This window comes from Salpingoeca rosetta (genome assembly GCF_000188695.1).
Source record: "Salpingoeca rosetta unplaced genomic scaffold supercont1.24, whole genome shotgun sequence".
In the NCBI taxonomy this organism is placed as follows: Eukaryota; class Choanoflagellata; order Craspedida; family Salpingoecidae; genus Salpingoeca; species Salpingoeca rosetta.
Window position 1 is genome coordinate 773,456 of NW_004754910.1, and position 19,732 is coordinate 793,187.

General features: G+C 54.9%; 5 protein-coding genes across 5 annotated transcripts in view; 3 read left to right on the forward strand and 2 right to left on the reverse strand.

Moving 5' to 3' along the window:
- PTSG_12769 (uncharacterized protein) overlaps positions 1-747 on the reverse strand; it is a 1,580-nt gene extending 833 nt beyond the window's left edge. The window contains exons 1-2 of the mRNA XM_004990403.1: positions 298-747; positions 117-150 (exon numbers count right to left, since the gene is read on the reverse strand). Of these exons, the coding sequence (XP_004990460.1) occupies positions 117-150; positions 298-681 (418 nt within the window). The 5' untranslated portion in view covers positions 682-747. The remainder of the gene's footprint in view (positions 1-116; positions 151-297) is intronic.
- Positions 748-787: 40 nt separating this feature from the next.
- On the forward strand, positions 788-6,375 carry PTSG_08670 (uncharacterized protein). Its single transcript, XM_004990404.1, has 17 exons — positions 788-1,091; positions 1,350-1,399; positions 1,621-1,740; positions 2,049-2,146; positions 2,330-2,403; positions 2,627-2,759; positions 3,013-3,080; positions 3,264-3,295; positions 3,441-3,554; positions 3,734-3,824; positions 4,008-4,082; positions 4,285-4,338; positions 4,545-4,673; positions 4,918-5,119; positions 5,339-5,445; positions 5,705-5,827; positions 6,049-6,375. Exons 1-17 carry the CDS (start codon positions 915-917, stop codon positions 6,187-6,189), a joined length of 1,788 nt encoding a protein of 595 aa, XP_004990461.1. The 5' UTR covers positions 788-914; the 3' UTR covers positions 6,190-6,375.
- A 200-nt stretch (positions 6,376-6,575) lies between these two features.
- On the reverse strand, positions 6,576-11,955 carry PTSG_08671 (uncharacterized protein; the record flags this gene model as incomplete). The annotated part of the gene is made up of 13 exons (XM_004990405.1): positions 6,576-7,717; positions 7,961-8,119; positions 8,385-8,655; positions 8,902-9,021; positions 9,282-9,320; positions 9,585-9,637; positions 9,924-9,981; positions 10,199-10,291; positions 10,433-10,519; positions 10,816-10,895; positions 11,093-11,144; positions 11,436-11,575; positions 11,916-11,955. The coding sequence occupies 13 exons, from the start codon at positions 11,953-11,955 to the stop codon at positions 6,576-6,578; spliced, it is 2,334 nt and encodes a 777-aa protein (XP_004990462.1).
- A 9-nt stretch (positions 11,956-11,964) lies between these two features.
- PTSG_08672 (uncharacterized protein) lies at positions 11,965-18,339 on the forward strand. Its single transcript, XM_004990406.1, has 18 exons — positions 11,965-12,205; positions 12,323-12,387; positions 12,628-12,773; positions 13,012-13,136; positions 13,419-13,516; positions 13,801-13,867; positions 14,139-14,252; positions 14,577-14,682; positions 14,973-15,106; positions 15,383-15,463; positions 15,735-15,765; positions 16,063-16,147; positions 16,345-16,414; positions 16,594-16,669; positions 16,909-16,973; positions 17,286-17,591; positions 17,805-17,896; positions 18,087-18,339. The coding sequence occupies exons 1-18, from the start codon at positions 11,981-11,983 to the stop codon at positions 18,163-18,165; spliced, it is 1,965 nt and encodes a 654-aa protein (XP_004990463.1). The 5' UTR covers positions 11,965-11,980; the 3' UTR covers positions 18,166-18,339.
- A 301-nt stretch (positions 18,340-18,640) lies between these two features.
- PTSG_08673 (uncharacterized protein) overlaps positions 18,641-19,732 on the forward strand; it is a gene marked incomplete at its 5' end in the record, with an annotated part of 3,721 nt that continues 2,629 nt past the window's right edge. Inside the window, 4 exons of the mRNA XM_004990407.1 lie at positions 18,641-18,669; positions 18,848-18,923; positions 19,013-19,126; positions 19,240-19,346. Coding sequence (XP_004990464.1) covers positions 18,641-18,669; positions 18,848-18,923; positions 19,013-19,126; positions 19,240-19,346 — 326 coding nt within the window. The remainder of the gene's footprint in view (positions 18,670-18,847; positions 18,924-19,012; positions 19,127-19,239; positions 19,347-19,732) is intronic.

A 19,732-nucleotide genomic window follows, 5' to 3' on the forward strand; every position in this document is an offset into this window, starting at 1 on the left:
ACCGCAAGAGCAAAACAAGAGGAGGCGGTGAGCAAAACATCAAACCTGTGCCAAGAGACAGACATGCGGTCAGAACAAGGCGTGCGCCTACGCGCAAGCAAAACAAGCCAACGTACGAGAGCTCATGATGACCAGGGACTTGGAATGGCGCTGAAAATCGGGTGGGGGGTGGGTGGCAGAAGAACAACACGCATGAAACGACGATGAGCGCTGACCGCAGGCACACAACACGCGCATACGCACCGCACTACACTACACATGACATGATCTGTCTCATCCCTTGCACTTGTGTCTCACCATGAGCATCGCGTGGATCTTGGAAACAGCCTTGCGGCCTCCGACGGTGAAAGGCATCTTTGGGGGTGGCGGGCGGTTGCGAAGCAGGCAATTGGATCGAAACAAAAAGAGAGGGAGCGGGGACGGAAGAAAACAAATGACAACACGTGTGGTGGTAGTGGACACGGTGAGGGAGAGGTGGCTAGCCACGCGATGACGGTTTGGTTGGTGGCAGTTTGGGGATAAGGGAGATGGGAGGGCGAAGGGATGAATGAATGATGGAAAGGGTGAGTCGCAGCGACGCAACCAGCAGAGCGGATTGCTCGATATTGGGGTGTGTGTGCGACAACTCGTTTGTCTTTGAGTTTTGCGGTGCTTCCGCCAATCGAAGGAGCAGTCGCACATTGTGCTGCTTCGATTTTCGCAATATCTTCCTGCGATTCCACTGCGGTAGCGTTGATGCGACAGGCGACATACAGAAATGTGGCAGTTTCAACAAAGCGACAAAACGCAAAAAATAAAACAAAACAAAAAAAACGGCAAAGCAAGAGAGAGAAAGAGAGGACAGCAGTGGACGCACAGTCAGCAGTGGACGCCGGGTCAGGAGCGTCAGCAGCAGCGTTGTTGTTTTTATCATCATGGGTGCTGTGCTTGGTGTTGGGGATGCGACACGGGCGCATGTCACTGGCAGTGCGGTGACGGTGATTGTTGGCGGCTTGCTATATGCCAACTTGCTGGTGTGGCAATCCTACCTGCAGGTCGTCTTTTGGGCGTTCCTGCTGTCGCAGGCCCTGCGCCCTCTCAAATCGGCAGTGGTGCGTGAGTGTGTGTGTGTGTTGCGTATTGTATCTTGTGTATTGTGTGTGTGTGTGTGTGTACTGTGTTGGGTGCTGCGTGTGTGTTGTGTACGATGTGTATGGGTGTTTTTGTGTGCGTTTGGCAGCTGCTTCAGCTGGGATACAGCAACGCGCGTTGCCACCTCCTCCCCTTGGTTGTGGTTTGCCGCCCACGCGAACATGCATTCAGACTCACGCGCACACACATGCACTCAAACACACGCACTCAATACGCAGCTGGAAACCATTGGTGATCTCAGACAGAAGGACGTTCCCGAGGATGATCGGTCAGTCGCCGTGTCGCTCTGCATTGCTGCTGCTGCTGCTGTATGTGTGAGATTGTCACAATGCATTGAACCAAGGCCGAATCTTTGTCTCATCTGTTCATGCACACGCACATACTCACATTCACACCCACACATACATGCACACACTCACATACATACACGCGCGCGCATCCACGCACACTCTCACTCACACCCTCTCTCACTCACATGTCGCTCCGCAGGCTGTCACTGTTGGACGCATTCCACGAGTTTGTGCTGCAACGCATGTGGCAGAACGCTGCTGAAGGCTACAACGACCGCCACAGACGCCACGCCATCCTCGGCGCGCTTGTCAACAACAGGTGCTGGTTGAGTGAAGGAGGCGCGGGGGTGGCGTGCGTGCGTGTGTACGTGTGTGTACGTGAGTGTGTTGTGTGAGAGGGAGTGCTACCTCTCTTCACTCTGGCATGTTTCACGCAACTAAGCGCAGTTGCGCTGAGGCGAGTGTTCTCTTCGTTGTGTCCTTTGATGGCTGTCTCTCTCTGTCTGGCTGTCTGACTGGCTGGCTGGCTGGCTGTCTCTCACGCTCTACTCTCCTCTTCCTCCTCCTCCTCTCTCTCTCTGTCTCTCTGTCTCTCTGTCTCTCTCCTCTCTTGTGCACTACATGCAGCTTCATCTTCTTTGGATTTGTGCTGCTGTTGATCACGTGGCACAACAGCATGGGCCCGGTGCAAGTTGCAAGCGGTCTCTTCATCCTCGCTACAACAGGCAAGCTGTCAGTGTGTGTGTGTGTGTGTGTGTGTGTGTGTGTGTGTGTGTGCGTGTGTGCGTGTGTGCGTGTGCATGTGTGTGTATGCGTGTGTGGGCTGCTTCAGCCTTCGGTTGTCGTAGCTGTTGAGATATCACCACCCTCATTGCTGCTGTGTTGTGGGACACGCGAATGCGGTGCAGTGTATGTGGCTGCGCGGGTGTTGGATCGTCACCTCCTCAATCTTCATCGCCTCTTCCTCACAGACAACGCCCTGGTACTTGAAATGTGATGTGATGTGGTGTAATGTGGTGTAAACTGCTGAGTGTTTGGTATGAGCATCGTCATCCCCAGCACCCCATGCCCTCTCATTCCTTCATTCTACTGCCATGCCTTGCTAACGCGTCTCTGCTCCACCATTCTTGCTTACTGCCAATCGCCAACCACCAATCAATCAAATCAATCACGGACCACGCATCACCCGTCACCCATCGCGACAGGTGACGCTAACGCTGACGTTCGGCTCTGTGTTTATGGTCGGGTTTGTTATTTTCTTTCTTGGCATCGCCTCCCTTTCCGAGGGCATACACGCTGTCGACGAAACCTATATCTGGGTCACCGCCTACATTCACGGTGTGTGTGTGTGTGTGTGTGTGTAAGTGCGTGTGTGCATGTGTGCGTGTGTGCATGTGTGCATGTGTGCGTGTGTGCGTGTGTGTACGTGTGTGTTCATGTGTGTGTGTCTTTGTGTGTGTGCGTGTGTCGGCGCATGTGACACCTCCCCAACTACGTTCCATCCCTTGTTGTATCGTGCTCCAATAGCGCCTAACATCACGTGCACACTGCTGCCCTGCACCGTCATCACCAATCACGAACCACTTGCAAGAGAACAACGAGTACATGCAGAGCTCGTGGTCACATCTCTCCAGCACCGCATACACCGCCTACCAGGACGTATGTCACTGAGATGAAGTTGAGTGCGCGTGATTGTGCGCGGTGCTGTGAAGCCGTGTACGTGGCATTGGTGTGGTCCTTTGCATGCATTGTTTGATGGTGTTGCGGTTGCAACTTTGGGCAATTCTCTCACACACCTCTCACATATCTGCTCACACACTCCACCTGCCGTCTTGCCTCCAGTATGTCAAGGAGAATTTCAACAACACGGAATGGTGGGTGGAAATGAAAACGAAAACTATGTATGCGTGTGTCTGTAGCATAGAGGCCTGTCAATGCTACGTAGCAACATGCTAAGGACTTCTTTGTCTGTGTGTGTGTGTGTGTCTCTCACTCACACACACATCCTCATGGTGGCAGGTGGCCTGCGGTTGAGAATGTGGAGCGGGCGATATTGGAGGAGCAGAACATTACGCAAGCCATCGAGGGCAGCAGGGAATACCTGGACGATCTTTACGGCGCCGAGCCCTGGTGGTGCGCCTTCTACACTGTCCTGTGACGTGATGTAATGTAGTGTGTTGTGTAACACATGCGAGTGCGTGCAGTGCGTCAGCCGTACGAGCACCCGATACCATGTCACCATCGCATCTGTTTCGTCTTCTTTCTTGCTTGCACGCCCGTACATGCGATTCCACCCTATTGTGTGCGTGCAGGGGCGTGGTGGACCGGGTGGTTGAGCTTGGCATCCGCCAGCAAGGATCAGCCCACGATCAGGCAAAAGGATTCTTCAACGACATGCTCGAGGTGCTGTGGTGCTCGCGTGTGCGTGTGCGTATGCGTGTGTGTGTGCGTGCTCGTGCGTGTGCTCGTGTGTGTGTATGCAAGTGCGTGTGTGTGTGTCTGCGTGTGCAAGCGATTGCCGTTTGCTTGTCATTGTACCATTCCTTCATCGCCTCGTCCTCACGTCACACACACACGTGAATACAGAACATTGATGTCCTTCAGCACATGGGCACGCATCTCCTCTCGCAGATCTCAAACCCGGCGCAACTCGCCTTCAATGTGTGTGTCTGTGTAAATGCGTTTGCATGATCTTCCTTGTGTGTGTGTGTGTGTCTGTGTAAATGCGTTTGCATGATCTTCCTTGTGTGTGTGTGTGTGTGTGTGTGTGTGTGCATTCGTCTGCATCATGCACATTCCCCCACTGCTCATTCCGCAACAACACGCCACCACCCACCACCACATCACGTGTCGTTCGTCCAAGGTGATGTTCCGCATGTCGAGTGCCATCAGCGCCGTCAGCACATTTGGATCGCAGGTGAGACGTTGCGACGTGTGGTGGTGTTTGGTGATGCGTGTTGGTGATGGCGACAGTGGAACGTGGTGACTGGCGCTGCTGTTGCAGACACCCACACAGTGCTCGTCGCTTCCCCACCGTCACACACACACACACACACACACACACACACACACACACACATACACACACACACACACACACACACACACAAACACAACACCCAGCTGCTTGTGTTTGGGATCTTCTTCTATGAGTTTACGGCGGCCGACGACGACCTCCTGTCCACAATCATCCACGTGCTCGTCCCGGCCTCGCGACACACGCGCAACCTCGTCATCAGAAACTGCCAGATGGTGTGCCTCCCCCCCCCCTTGCCGCATGTCTTGTGTGCCGTCGCTCGTACGTGTACATGGACCTGTTTGTTTGTGTGTGTGCCTGCGTGAGCGTCACTGCCAGAGTACTGATATCTTGCATGCGTGTGCGTTTCACGCGTCCATCGATGTTGTGGGCGCCGCCCTCCCCTCTCACCACATCCGACCACCATCACTCACCACCCCATCATCACTCCCATGATCACTGCCACGATCACGGCTACAGGTGATCTCGGCCGCGTTCTTCATCCCGCTGTCCCTGGCGTCGCTGCACGCGCTGACGACCCTCGTCATGACCACTGTCCTCGGCATCCGCTTCCGCTTCTTCGCCACGTTCCTCAGCTTTGTCGTCACGCTCGTCCCCATTACAGACCCGCTCGTTGTGCCCATTGTTTGGGCAGTTGCCCCAATCATCCACGTCACCATCAGTGAGTCGCTCGTGTGTATGTGTGTGTGTGTGTGTGTCTGCGTCTGTGTGTCTGTGTCTGTGTCTGTGTGTGTATCTCTGTCTCTGTCTCTGTGCGTGTCTGTGTTCTTGTGCTGTGTTCTTGTGCTGTGCTTTTGTCCAGCATCGTCTCATGATCAAGCATCCAACAACGCACCATGCCCATCCCTCTAACAACGCACCATCGCTTCTTCTGCGACAGCGTCGACGGGCCTGACATCGCTTGTCAAGGCCGTCGTGTTCCTGCTTGTGTGCGTGTACACGTACAGCTACGCAAACCGCCTTGTGTTGGAACAGCAGCGCGTGCAGGTTCGAAGACGAGGAGGTGGTGAAAGGGCGCCAGGAGGGGGGTTGAGTATGTGTGGAGAAAGCTGTGTGTGGATGTGTGTGTGTGTGTGTGTGTGTGTGTGTGTGTGTGTGTGTGTGTGGACGTGTGCGTGTGTGAGTGCTTGTGAGCGCGTATGAATGTGTTTGCACACACATACACATATGCACATACATTTCGACGCACGCACTGCCGTGATGCATTCACGCATCGCTCTGCTTGTGCATCCCGTGAGGACCGCAGGAAGTGACAGGCAATCCTGTGCTGACGCTGTTCAGCGTCCTGTTGGGCTGCTACGCGTTTGGCATTGCCGGCTTTATTCTCGGCCCGCTCGCCCTATATCTCCTCATGATGGTTGTCAGGCTGGTGAGTCGGGTGAAACTGTGTGCTGAGTGTGTGTGATTGTGTTGGGAGAAATTTGTGTGTGTGTGTGTGTGTGTTTGCACGACCTGATGTGGTTCTTACGCCGACACACACACACGCACGCACACACACACACAAACACGCACACACACACAAACACACGCACACACAAACACACGCATGCGCACGCACACGCACACATGCGCACGCACGTGTCTGTGCAGTGTGCGCGTGCGACGTTTGAGATGGACGCGATGGAGGCGGATGTGCGGGAAACGGCGGGGACGACCACACCGCCATCAGCAACAGCATCACGGTCAACATCACGCTCGTCGCTGTTTGCACGGGCGAGCGAGCGGACGTAGGGTGGTGGTGGGAAAGAGCCAGAGGGATTGAGTGGGGGACGCTTGTGGATGGATGTGGTTACGCAGGAAGATGTGGCATATGGGTGCATGGATGGATGTGGAAGGTGTGATGCTGAAAAGGGTAGTTTGATTGAAGTCACTTGACACACGTGATCCGTTTAAATACATTACATTATGTTAACGGGACGGAAGCAAGCAAGCAAGGCGCATGTTCGTTTCCTGAGTCGAAACACAAACCAACACAAATCACACATACACCACAGTCACACACAAACACACGCATACATGCACGCTACATACACACATACACATACACACATACACATACACACAAACACACATACACATACACACAAACACACATACACATACACGCACACAAAATGTCACAGCTCAAAGAGGAGCTGGTGCAGCCGCCTGGCTAGCGAGGCCTTAACGCTGCATCGTATCATGCGCTCAGCACGCAAGCGGTTGTGGAGATGTTGCTGGAGACTGTTGTGGTGGTGGCGGCCGCGCGAAACGCGCGTGTGTCCGTCCTTTGCTCGCCGTCGCTCCAGCAGCAGCCACTGTTTGTGCAGCCGCTGCTGCTGTTTGACGCGCAGCCGCGCCGCGCGCACGTCGATGACGTCATACAGGCGCCCGTGGGAGGACAGCAGCGACTGGAAGTGATGCAATGCGGCATCCATGTCCTGCATGCGCGTGCACAGGTGGAAGTTTGGCGCCAGCACCAGCTCGCCCAACACGGTGATGAACGCCACCGTGAACCCCTGGCCGTCGCCCAGCTGCCCGCACACAAACGCGCTAATCTCCTCATTGACAATGACGGTTGTGGGCGTGCCCCGTTGATCGAAGAAGAACAGCGTGCCGTCCCAGCTCACCACCACCGCAATCGGGGTGAACGGCGTGCGTGCGTGGGCTGTTGGCGGCGATATGGGGCACCCTGCCAGCAGGTGGCGCTGCGTCTTGTACTCCCACAGCACGCGGCGTTCGTCAAGCGAGAGCATCGTCACAATGCCGTCACTCGTGCATGTCAGCAGACACTCCTCCGGCTTTGGCGGTTCGCTGGACCGTTTGTCCGTTTGCGGTGGCGGCAGCAGGTACGAGTGCAGGCCCGCACGTGCGTTTCGTTTCGCTGTTGCTTTCAGCATGTTCAACCGGCCGCCCTTTCCACCACTGGAGCGACCACGCCCACCGGCTCCCGCCGCCGCTGCTGGCGATGATGACGATGACGACGACGCATTCGCCTTGTCTTGTGGCTGCTGCTGCTGCTGCTGCTGCTGTTGTTGTTGTTGTTGTTGTTGCTGCTGCTGCTGCTGCTGCGTTGCGTGATGGGTACCCTCCTTGGCCTGCGCCCCACCTGTTCCTGCCGCATCTGTCCCCGGCGCCATCGCCGGGTCCTCCGGTGCCGTGCGCGACGATGAGCGGGAGAGCGGTGACGGCGTCGTGACAGACGCGTGGCGCGATCGCTGCTGCGCACCAGAAACACCGCCCTTACCGTTGCTGTTGCTGTTGCCCTTGGTGGCTGCTCCTACAGTTGGTGTGGATGATGACAACAGCAGCGTTGACGGCGAGGCATCATTGTGCCCCTGCTGTTCCGTTGCCTTGTGGCCGTTTCCACGGTCAACACCACCCTGGCCTCCCTTGTCTCCTCTGCCAGCCACTCCTCTCCCTGGTGCGCTCTTGCCACCACCACCACCACCACCACCACCACCACCACCACCACCACCACCACCACCACCACCACCACCACCACCACCACCACCACCACTACCATTGCCGGCTGCCCTGCGGACCCTGCTGCCGCGTCGTGTGACGGTCGTGCGCACGAACATGCTGTGCAGGCTGTCACCGCGGACGCTGATGGTGCGCTGTGGCCGTGCGCGTGCTGGGGGTGGCGGTGGGCGAACTGGGAAGCGGCGATCAACGGAAACTGACAGAGTGAAGGCGAGGGCGGAGAGGGGTGAACAATGAAGACAGAGAAAGATGAGAACGTGATGGGGTGGGGGGAAGAAGATGAGGTGTGAGGGGCTGGTGAAAGCCGTGATGGATGGCAGGAGAGAAGAAAACTTCGCACGCACGCACACACACGCACACTGGCGCTCACCCACACTTGCGTACACACACACACACGCACGCACGCACGCACACACACACACACACACACACACACACACACACACACACGTTCAACGCACCCTTGAATGAAAACGTGATTGGCTGGGCGTCGCCGTGTTCGCGTCCGAGAACCCCACGCTCGCCGCGACGGCGCGTGAACACCATACGCTTCGGTGTCGTGTTCCCACGCTCACGAGATGATGACGACGACGACGTTGTTGTTGTTGTTGTTGTTGTTGTTGTTGCTGATGCTGCTGATGGTGATGCTGATAGTGGTGCTGCTGTTGCTGCTGATGATGGCGGTGGTGCTGGTGGTGCTGGGAAGGGTGATGGGACTGGCACCACATCGCCCTATCAGTGGGTTGCATGCAATTGCGAGTGCGTGAGCGAGTGCGTGAGCGTGTGCGTGCGCGTGTGCGTGTGCGTGTGCGTTGGTTGACAGTGAGCGAGTGTGAGAGGGAGAGAGAGAGTCAGTGTATGCATGGAAGGGCGAGCGCAAGCGTGTCATCTTGTTACTCATTTTTTTCCTTCACAACACCCATACATCGCAACCCTCTCCCTCGCAATCACCATCACCATCACCACGAGTTGCCCCACCGATGTTGCCATGACAGTCTGGCGCGCCCCCGTGCGCAACTTCACAGACGTGACGGCGGACAGCTGTGTTGCAAACGCCAGACGGGGCAGCTTGAACACCAGCAGGCGTTGCCGCACGCGCTGATGGGGGGGGCAAAGGGAGGGCAGCACGTGAGGCGTGTATGTGAGTGTGTGAGTGTGTGAGTGTGTGAGTGTGTGTGAGTGTGAGTGTGTATGTGCGCGCGTGTGTGTGTTTGTGCGTGTGTGCGTGCGTGTGTGTGTGTGTGCGTGTGTGCGTGCGTGTGTGTGTGTGCCGGAAAGAAAGGAGAGAGAACGTAGTGTGTATGTCAATGAAGGTTCACGCTCAAGACTGTGTGTGCAATGGTTGCGTGGCCTCTCACCTTGCTTGATGCGACAATCTCCTGTACGCTCTCGTACGTCTGTGGACGGCAGGAAAGCATCGAACGCGTGAGAAAGGGAAGAACCCCCGCAGAGTTGATTTCACGACCAACTCATCACAACAACAACAACAACAACAACAACAACAACAACAACAACAACAACAACAACAACAACAACAACAACAACAACAACAACAACAACAACAACAACAACAACAACAACAACAACAACAACAACAACAACAACAACAACAACAACAACAACAACAATAGCAGTAGAAGCAGCCTCATTATCCTTATCACCTTCGGCGGTGGCTGTCGACGCTGGCCCTCAGCACTCGACAGTGACGCGACATCTGACAGAGAACATCGCAGTGCACACACACACATACACACACACACACACACACACACACATGATGGAGGAGATGTGGACGGGCGCGTTCATAACGCGTTCATAACGAGTCCACGCCAGGTCAGGGCTGTTTGCGGCACACATGAACCAGACACTGACACAACACACAATGTGCCACACACACCAGAAGCACCACAATCACCACACTCTCCACCACCACAATCATCACAATCATCACCACCATCACAACCGCAATCATCATCATCGTCATCAGTTGGCATGGGTACCGTGCTGCATAAGAAGGTAGGATTCGAGGCGCCGGTCTGAGCGGCTGATGTACACCACCTTCGATGTTGACAGTGGAAATGCACACGGAGTGGATGAGCATGACGTGATGTTGACAAAGCAAACACGTGCACCCACACAGCATGGGCAGCGCACACGACACACGCACACACACACACACACACACAAATAAAACACACGCGCGCACGCACACACCAACACACACACACACACATACACACACATACACACACATGCATAAGTGGAGAGGGCGCACGTTTTCGTGGATGCCGGACGACGGGTTCAACTGCGGGGCGATGGCGAGCATCTTGCAGTTGATGGTGCACTTGAACGAGTACAGACACAGCAGCTGTCAGCCCGCAATTCGCGTACACGCGACAACAGGGTGGTCTCGTGAGGTTACGCTGTGCTGGGTGCGTCGGCAGACACACGCACGCATATGAATGTCCATCAACCAACTGCACCGCACACACCGCACACACACACACACCGTCATGACGGGCACGTCGAGAGACGTTTTGCGTCTGCATTCCAGCACATATGCACTGCCCTCTGCATTCACGGCCAGCAGGTGGTTCTGCATTGACGCAGCAAGCAAGCACACACACACACAAACACACACACACACACACACACACACACACACACACACACACACACACACACACGCACACACACACACGAACACACACGTAAATGGAATGGGTGAATGGATGAATGTGATTGAAACGTCGGTGTGAGCGCGGGCACGGGTGTCACTGCTTGTGGAAGTGCGTGTATTTGAGATGTCGTAGCACAGCACATGAACCATACCATCAAAGCCAAACGAGCACCCCACACAATAAGAGCAGCCACGACTGAGTTGCAGTCTACCTTGCCGACATTCATGAAGTCGCCGCAACAGATGGCTTCGATAGCACCCTCCACCTTGATGTGCGCCCAGCATCTCGAGTCTACAACGCAACAAAATTTGGCAAAGCACGCAAGTCAAGCACGGTGTGAGATGAGTTGGGAGTTGCACGTGTGTGCTGTGTGTGTGTGTGTGCGTGCGTGTGTGCGTGTGTGTATGCTGTACGTGTGTGTGCGTGCGTGTGCGTGTGTGTGAGTTGATTGCATATCATAACACGACACATACAGGCCCGCGACTCACTCTTGTAGGCGGTGATGTTTCCGTTGAGGTCACCAACGATCACTTCATTGTCCTGTGAAGGCGGAGAAGGAGGGTGAGAGCAATGCACCTTTTCAGTGACTGTGCAGGGGTGGGCTGACAGCACACTTTGCGTCAACGCAAGGCAACAAGAGCCCATTCACACGCCGCATGCACGCACACTTGTGTACGTACATGTCTACATCACACCCTCACACACACACACATCGCACAAACGTACAAACACACGCACACACACACGCACACACACACATCGCACAAACGTACAAACACACGCACACACACACAAACACACACACAAACACACACAAACAAACAAGCGCACGCCATCGTTGTCAACGTCGTCCAGCAGCATTGCGTTGGCCGTCACTGAGCATGGTCCCAGGTTGTTAAAGGCCTCGGGCAAGTAGCAGGAAGGCAGCGACACCTGCCGCTGCAGGTCATCTGCCGTGTTCATCACCACCACTGATGTGATTGTTGGCAATGGCAAAGCGACACTGTGAGCACTGTGAGTTGGAAATCCAGTGACCAATGACATGACTTTCAAAGGCACCGTGATGATGACGGTCTGAGAGCTGATGCAGACACATACAAGACGCTAGCGACGCTCATTCACAAAGAGAGAGAGAGAGAGAGAGAGAGAGAGAGAGAGAGAGAGGGAGGGAGAGGGAGAGGGAGGGGGAGAGAGAGGACACAGCACACACAACACACGCACACACACGCACACACACACACACACTCTCTCTCTCTCTCTCTCTCTCTCACACACACACACACACACACACACACACACACACACACCAACGTTGTCTTGTTCCGCTGGCCTGCGGAAGTTTTGTGAGCATTTTCGTTGAATTTTCTACAACCGAGATGCCGCGCTCCAAGCGAACGCCGCAGCGTGTTTTGAATACAGCAACTGACGCTGATGATAATGATGTTGGTGATGGTGATGTGAGCCAAGAGTATGTCGTGTTGCCGACAGAGCAGCAGGCCATGGACACGGCTGGCGACTACGCTTCATCTACAGCATTGTCAGCCCAGCCCCAGTCGCAGCAACAGCAGAATGTGTCCCACAAGGAATACGAAGCATTGACGGTTGGTTTTGTTGTGTTGTTGTGTTGCTTGTGTGGTGTCATGTGTGGGTGTGGCGAGGGCAGTGGCTGCGTTCTGCACTCGTTTGATGACGTGCTTCCCTTGTTTGCGGTTTGCTAGGCAATCATGAACCTTTCTGGGGATAGGGCACAGGCCTCCTCATCCTCAGCGGCTGCAACAGCAACGTACGCCAGTTGTGTATGCGCACGTGTACATTTGTGTATGTGTTTGTGGACGTGTGTGTGATGTGCGATCGTGTTTGGGTGTTTATGTACATATGTGTGTGTGTGTTTGTATGTGTGTAACGTGCGTGTATGCATAAGTGATTGTCGAGAAGATGCACTGTGGGCCTGTGCGCAGACTCACCCTCCAACCACGTTGGGCATTACTTCTCACAAACTCGAACACCATCGTCTGTGGTGCAGTGGGCCGCAAGTTGCGGGTTTGGCGTCGCCGATTGCGGCTGCTGCTGCTGCTGCTGCTGCATCCCGGCCCGCCATCAGCTCTCCGTTGACGAAAGGCGCGACGCGGGGCACGCCAGGCCGCAGACCAAAGCGAGAACAAAGCGCAGGTGAAGGGTTTGCATTATGTGCGCGTCTGCTGGGAGTGATGCTGGACGGACGACAGCTTTGGCCAGCGTCGGCGCATGGAGAAGCACCCTGTGACGGCGCGCGCACACACGCACATGATCACATGCGTGCACACGCACACACACACACACACACACACACGCGCGCGCGCATGCAGTGCCGCAATGCACGCTTGCACGCTCATTCGTTCAAACAACACCACCGCCACTGCCATGCCAGATGAGGGACCCCCGACGAAGCGGGGTAAGGTGAAGACCCCGCGTCGACAGCCGCGCCCGTCCCTGCGCGGAAGTAAAACCAGCAGCCCCGCCCGCGCCGCAGACAACGACCCAGAACTCCAGCCGGTGTGGCGTTTGGTTTTGTTTTGTTATGCCTGTGTGTGAGGTGTGTGTGTCTGTGTGTGTGTTGGTGTGTGTGTGTGTGTGAGTGCGAGTGTGTGTGTGTGTGAGTGCGAGTGTGTGTGTGTGCCTGTCTATCTGTCTGCCTGTCTGTCTGTGCATGTGTGTACGCGAGCATGCGAGCATGTGACCGTGTGTACACCCTTCAATCTCCACGCCCGTCTCACATCACCGCGTTCCTCCTCTGATTGCTGCAATCCGTCCCTCAACGCCCGACTCTGACGCCAGTGGATGGTTGACATGGCACACCGGCTGACCAAAGGCCTGAAGACGCGCCTCTTCCTCTGCTGGAGCATGTACGAATTCTTCTACTCGTCGCTCGACAAGTCAGTACCACATGCACGCAGAATGAGAGAGGGAGAGAGATGGCGAGCGAGACACACACACACATACACAGGGGCTTACACACACACACACTCTCTCTCTCTCTCATAACTGGCACATATGTGTGGGAATGCGTATGTTGTTTTGCAACAACCGCTCTTCACGTACAGTGTCAACCTTCTTTGCCCGACCATAACCATCATGTTCATAGACACACGCAACACACGCATACACATGCACACTCATGCACACACTCACAATCAACAACCATCGCATGGTTGCCCAGAGTAATTCTGAAGGACATTCGGCCCTTTGAGGAGTTCCTCACCCGCACATTTCCAAACGTCGCCACGGTACGCAATCACAAGGTCCACAGTGGTGGTGACAGTTGCGTATCACTTTGTGTTGTGCACTTGACGCCTGACGTTGTCTTCGACAAAGACAATAACAACAACAACAACAACAACAACAACAACAACAACAACAACAACAACAACAACAACAACAACAACAACGACGACGACGACGACGACGACGACGACGACAACAACAACAACAACAACACTCATCTCCACGCCTCCACATGTGCATGTGCATGTGTGTGTGTGTGTGTGTGTGCAACAGGTGCGCGAGTTCCGGCGACCCGAGTGGTTCTTCATCCGGAAGCAGTTTGGGCGGCGTCCGCGCCGGTTCAGTCCCGCATTTGTCAAGCAGGAGCGCCAATGGCTCATGACACACGTGAGTCGCAACTGCACCATCGTCATCGTGGTGGTTGCGGTGATGTTTGCATGTGTGTGTGTATGTTTGAATGTGTGTTTGTTTGAATGTGTACTATCGTGTGCAGACATGACGACGCTCATGGTTGCTCACCACCACCACCACCACCACTGCTGCTGCTGCCACCTTCCTCCCCCCCCCCCCTCACACACACACACACACACACACACACACACACACACACACACACACACACACACACACACACACACACACACACACACACACACACACACACACACACCAATCAATCACCACGACTGCAATCACCATAACCACCACCAGCGGGCTGTGCTGCGGCAGCTGCAGTATGGGGAGTTTGCGTCGACCAAAGGCCTCGACCTCCCGCCAGATGTCCCGCTCGTCCTCTCCGTCGGCGACCGCGTGCTCGGTGCGACCCATGATGATGATGATAATGATGATGATGATGATGACGATGATGATGATGATGATGGTGGTGGTGGTGGTGGTGCTGGTGATGATGATGATGATGATGGTGGTGGTGGTGGTGGTGGTGCTGATGATGGTGGTGCTGGTGCTGGTGCTGGTGCTGGTGCTGGCATTTTGCGGAGAGTCGAGATGGCTTTCATGCTGCAGCGTGTCTGTGCCGCAGTCAGTCTTTGCTTGTCTTCCACTTTCACCTCCCTTCACCTTCACCATCACCACCACCACCACGTGCAGCCAAGCTGCTGCCTTACAAAGGCCTGCTGTCGACGGGCATGATCCTTGCTGTTCTCTTCCGCGAGGACTCATATCGCATTGCCTTTGACCGCAAGGAGCTCGGCATCCAGACCGTCCCCGCCGAAGACGTCGCGGTGAGGAGGAGGGAGGATGGTGGTGGTGGTGGTCGTGGTGGTGGTGGTGGTGGTCGTGGATTTGTTGGTGGTCGTCGTCGTTATCGTCGTCGTTGGTGGTGGTGATGATTGTTGTGACCTCTCCCGCCTGGTTTTGCTTCTGCGCCACCCAAACCAACACTCACACACCACCACCACCACCACCACCACCATCATCATCATCATCATCATCATCATCATCGCCACCACCATCATCGCCACCACCATCATCATCATCATCGCCACCACCGCTGTCAGCCGCTGGAGGCGCCGCGGATGATCTCGAGTGCGCGCTTGATCAAACAGACGGCCATCGCCCACGAGAAGACGCAGGCACAGGTGGGGGCGGAGGGCGGAGGGCTTCGTGGTGGTGTAGTGTAGTGTGGTGGTGATGCTCATGTCGTGCTCATGTGATGGTGTTGCGTGGCGGCGGCGATATTGACGGTGGTGGATTGCATCTTCTGTGATGGCCGTTGATGTTGTGGTTGCGCTGCACGATGTGAATTTCAATGGGAGCGTTGTTTGATGCTTTGGTGCTTCGGTGAGCAAATGCATTGTATTCATGTGTTTGGCGCACAATCTCGCGTTTCGCTTCTGTTTGGGTGTGCAGGCTACACCGACAAGTCAAACGAAAGCAAGCGGTGAGTGGAACATGCTTGCAAATGCGCTGCACCACCTCCCAAGCACTTGCCTGTGCTTCTTCTCCCTTTGCCACCGCCAAACGCGCATACACAGGCCACAGGAGAACAGGAGTGTACAATGCATTCATTTACGATCATGAGCTCTCCTCTCATCATTGTTCACCATCTCCACCACCACAACCAACCACCACCACAACAACAACAACAACAACAACAACAACAACAACAACAACAACAACAACAACAACAACAACAACAACAACAACAACAACAACAACAACAACATGTCATCACTAGCAACTGCGCCGCCCCGCCCCCGCACGAGTGTCATCGGACGCGAATTCCCAACTCGCCGCGACCATCCAAACCCAGAGTCGATCGAGTCAGTTGGAGTGTGTGAGTGTGTGTGTGTGTGCGTGTGTATGTGTGTGAAGCTTGTTGCTCGTCTCTGTGTAAGCTCATGTGCTTGTCTTGTTCTTGCCTGCAAGTATCTCCTCCTCATCCTTCTCCCCCAATCTCTCTCACACTCCCAAACGCAACACGCCCCCCCCCCCACTGCGTTGTGATTGTTGCCTGCAGGGAAATTATGGAGCTGTTCTTTGCAGAGATTGAGGCGGATCTTCCATCCACCAGCGTCCCATTGCTCATGGTCCGCACAACACACTTGCATTTGGGGAGAGGGGGCGCACGTGATGTGCCACATGTGTGCGTGTCTGCGTGTGTGCGTGGCTGCGCGCGTGTGTATGTGGGGGGTGTTTTGTAATTGCTCGTTCACTTACCTGTGTCATGTCCTCCCCCATGTTCACACACGCACACTCGCATGTGCAGGCGCACTTGACGAAAGTTGTGCAGATGAAGAATGAACTCCTCGAAGCTGCAAAGACGCTCCCAGACTCCCTCCTCTGTACGCACACGCACACGCACACACACACACACATGCATGAGTGTGCGGGAGCGCTGGCATTGTGATGTGATGCTCATATTGACCCGATCCTCCACCCGCTCATGTGTCAACCAACAACAACAACAACAACAACAACAACAACAACACACACACACACACACACACACACACACACACACACACACACACACACACACACACACACACACACACACACACACACACGATGGTGATGACAGATGCGGAGAGCGCGCAGCACATGGACGCCGGGCACCTGCGATGGATCCTGGACACCCTGCAGAAGGTCGGCTGATGATTCTGGTCATTGCTGATGGATGGGGGAGCAGTAGCTGTTGGTCGGGTTAAACGTTTGGTACCACTTTTTTCTTGTCTTCATCGCCTTTACAATTGTCATTGGCACTGGTGGTGTGCTTCTGCTCGCGCCTCACACACACACACACACACACACACACACACACACACACACACACACACACACACACACACACACACACACACACACACACACACACACGCACGCACGCACACGCGCACACACACACACGCGCACACACACACACATGCTTTTCCTCTGGCGTGACGTCGCGTGCATCAGTTGCGCACGGCTGGCAAGGCGTTGCTTGCGCGCATCCACGAAGGCATGGACATACACGCGAGTGGCGGGCGCCTGCAGGACACGCACGTGACCACGCGCCACATCCACACGCAGCGGAACCGCCCCATTGTGCTGCCAGACGCGACGGAAGCCAGCCTGGCGGTGGACGCTGAGCATGTGGCGGATGTTGCGCGGCGCTCACTCCAGGGCGCCACGTCACTTGTGGATATGCAGGCGAACCAGTCCCTCGCCGGCGACACCACCAACGTCATTGCAAACCTGATGGCCGTCCTCTTTGCCATTCAGGTGGGCGTGTGAGCGGTGTGTGTGTGTGTGTATGTGTGTGTGTGTGTGTGTGTGCGTGTGTGCGTGTGTGTGTGAGGGGTGTGTGTGTGAGGGGTGTGTGCGTGTGTGTGCCTCTGTGTGCTGCATCAGGTGTGTATCTGATACTGGCAACGGGTAGTGATGTTTTTTCTCACACCTCCCCCTCCCCCCCCCCCCTCGCGGTGCGGCGTGCAGAATGCACTGCGGGAGAACATGCCAGCGGACGAATTCCAGGCGCTGGTGGACGAGATGTACCAGCAGCTCAGACACGCAGACATCCCAACATCGTGAGTTGTCTTGAGAGCAAAGTGTTGTGTTGTGTTGTGTTTGTGCTGTGTGCACTCAACTGCGTCCTTGTGTATTGTGTGTCATTTCTGTGATCTGCAAACTCGTGTAACTGAATTGCATCATCACCACCACAACTCACCATTTCCAACGCACATTCATGTCTGCGCGTGGTGGTGGTGGTGGGTTCAGGCTGTGCAACAGCATCCGCTACCAGCTCGACGCCATTCGCCAGCAGGTCTTCCACGGCAACGACCTCCGCGTCACATGATGCGCCCTGCGCAGTTTACGTGTGTGTGTGAAAGAGGGATTTCGCTGTTGCCCACACCACCCACCACCGCCTTGCGTCGTTACTTTCACTGCCCTCTTGTTCTGGTTCTGGTTCCGTGGCTGAGTGTTCATGCTGTGTCGTGTCATCCACAGTAAAAGCCCGCCAACCTGCACACACACACACACACACACACACACACACACACACACACACACACACACACACACACACACACACACACACACACACACTGCTACACCCCCAACATACGAATTTTGGCGCGGCAAATCCCGACAGCATAAAATTACTCTGGTTCACTCTTCCTTGTTTTGTTTGTTGTTTTCCCCGCCGTCATTCTTGACAACAACACCTCCCCCCCCCTCTTCCTTACACCCCCGCCTCCCCCAATACACAAACACACACACACACACACACATACGCACGCATACACATACAAACATACGCACCGTCCATCATGATGTCCTCTTCGAGCAGCCTGCCGAGGTACACGCGGAGTGTGGTACTTGATGTGTGATGCGAGTTAACGCTATCTTCGTTCCGGCTGCTGCTGTTGCCGTCAACTTCTGTGACAGTGTGTGTGTGTGTGTGTGCGTGTTTCACAGAACTCACTCACAACGCTGCTATGCACTCGTTTTGGCGCGATGCACCTTTTACTGCTCAGTGTGCACAAGAACTCGGCCACGCCCTCGTCTAGGAAGAACAGCATCATCTTTGAGGACGACGAGTTCCCAGACAAGGTTGTTGTTGTTTGAGTTGTTGTTGTTGTGTTGTTATTGTTTCGGTACGTGTTTGCACAACTATACTCCACCACCCGCCTCACACCCAGCCCACGCTACATGACGTGCAGCTGCCTGATATTAAGCTGGGCAGCGGAGACAGAACAAGGCGACGGCCAACACGCGGGTCATTCACAGTCCCCAAGCCCTTCAAAGTCGCAAACGTACGTACACAAGCACGTTTCGATGCCTGCTTTGCTATGGCTGGCTGAGCAGGCGCCCGTGCCCACTGATGAAGAGCACTCACATTTCGTCTCTTGCTTGCTGATGTGCACAGCGCCGGTTGTCTGTGCGCGAGCAAGAGTTCTTAAAGGAGCAGGAGATTATCCGCAAGAACCGGCAGCAACTCGACGACATCTGGCGCCTTGGCATTGAGATGGAAAGGTGTGCGAAACATGCGCGTGCAAATGTGTACGTCTGTGTGTGTGTGTGTGTGTGTGTGTGCGTGTGTGCGTGTGTGTATCGAAGACTGAAAGACACTGCGTGTAGGTTCTTTTCCTTCGTGCTCATGCACACACCTCCTGCCATGAAATCGTTTCCCCCCCCTCCCTCTCTCTCTCTCTCTCTCTCTCTCTCTCTCTCTCTCTCTCTCTCTCTCTCTCTCTCTCTCTCTCTCTCTCTCTCTCTCTCTCTCTCTCTCTCTCTCTCGCTCTCTCTCTCTCTCTCTCTCTATCTCTCACTCTCTCTCTATCTCTCTCTATCTCTCTCAAAGCAACACACTCTCTCTTTTTTTTCTTTTCTCTCGTTTTCTATTTTTTTTTTTTTTTTTT

Excerpts from the sequence above, each read along its gene's own strand:
- PTSG_08672 (XM_004990406.1), top strand. The coding sequence starts at position 11,981 with ATGCCGCGCTCCAAGCGAACGCCGCAGCGTGTTTTGAATACAGCAACT. Across the intron at positions 15,464-15,734 it reads ACGAGAAGACGCAGGCACAG|GCTACACCGACAAGTCAAAC; the intron begins GTGGGGGCGGAG and ends TTGGGTGTGCAG. Across the intron at positions 17,592-17,804 it reads CCGTCCTCTTTGCCATTCAG|AATGCACTGCGGGAGAACAT; the intron begins GTGGGCGTGTGA and ends TGCGGCGTGCAG.
- PTSG_08670 (XM_004990404.1), top strand. The coding sequence starts at position 915 with ATGGGTGCTGTGCTTGGTGTTGGGGATGCGACACGGGCGCATGTCACT. Across the intron at positions 3,825-4,007 it reads TCTTCAACGACATGCTCGAG|AACATTGATGTCCTTCAGCA; the intron begins GTGCTGTGGTGC and ends ACGTGAATACAG. Across the intron at positions 5,446-5,704 it reads TGGAACAGCAGCGCGTGCAG|GAAGTGACAGGCAATCCTGT; the intron begins GTTCGAAGACGA and ends TGAGGACCGCAG.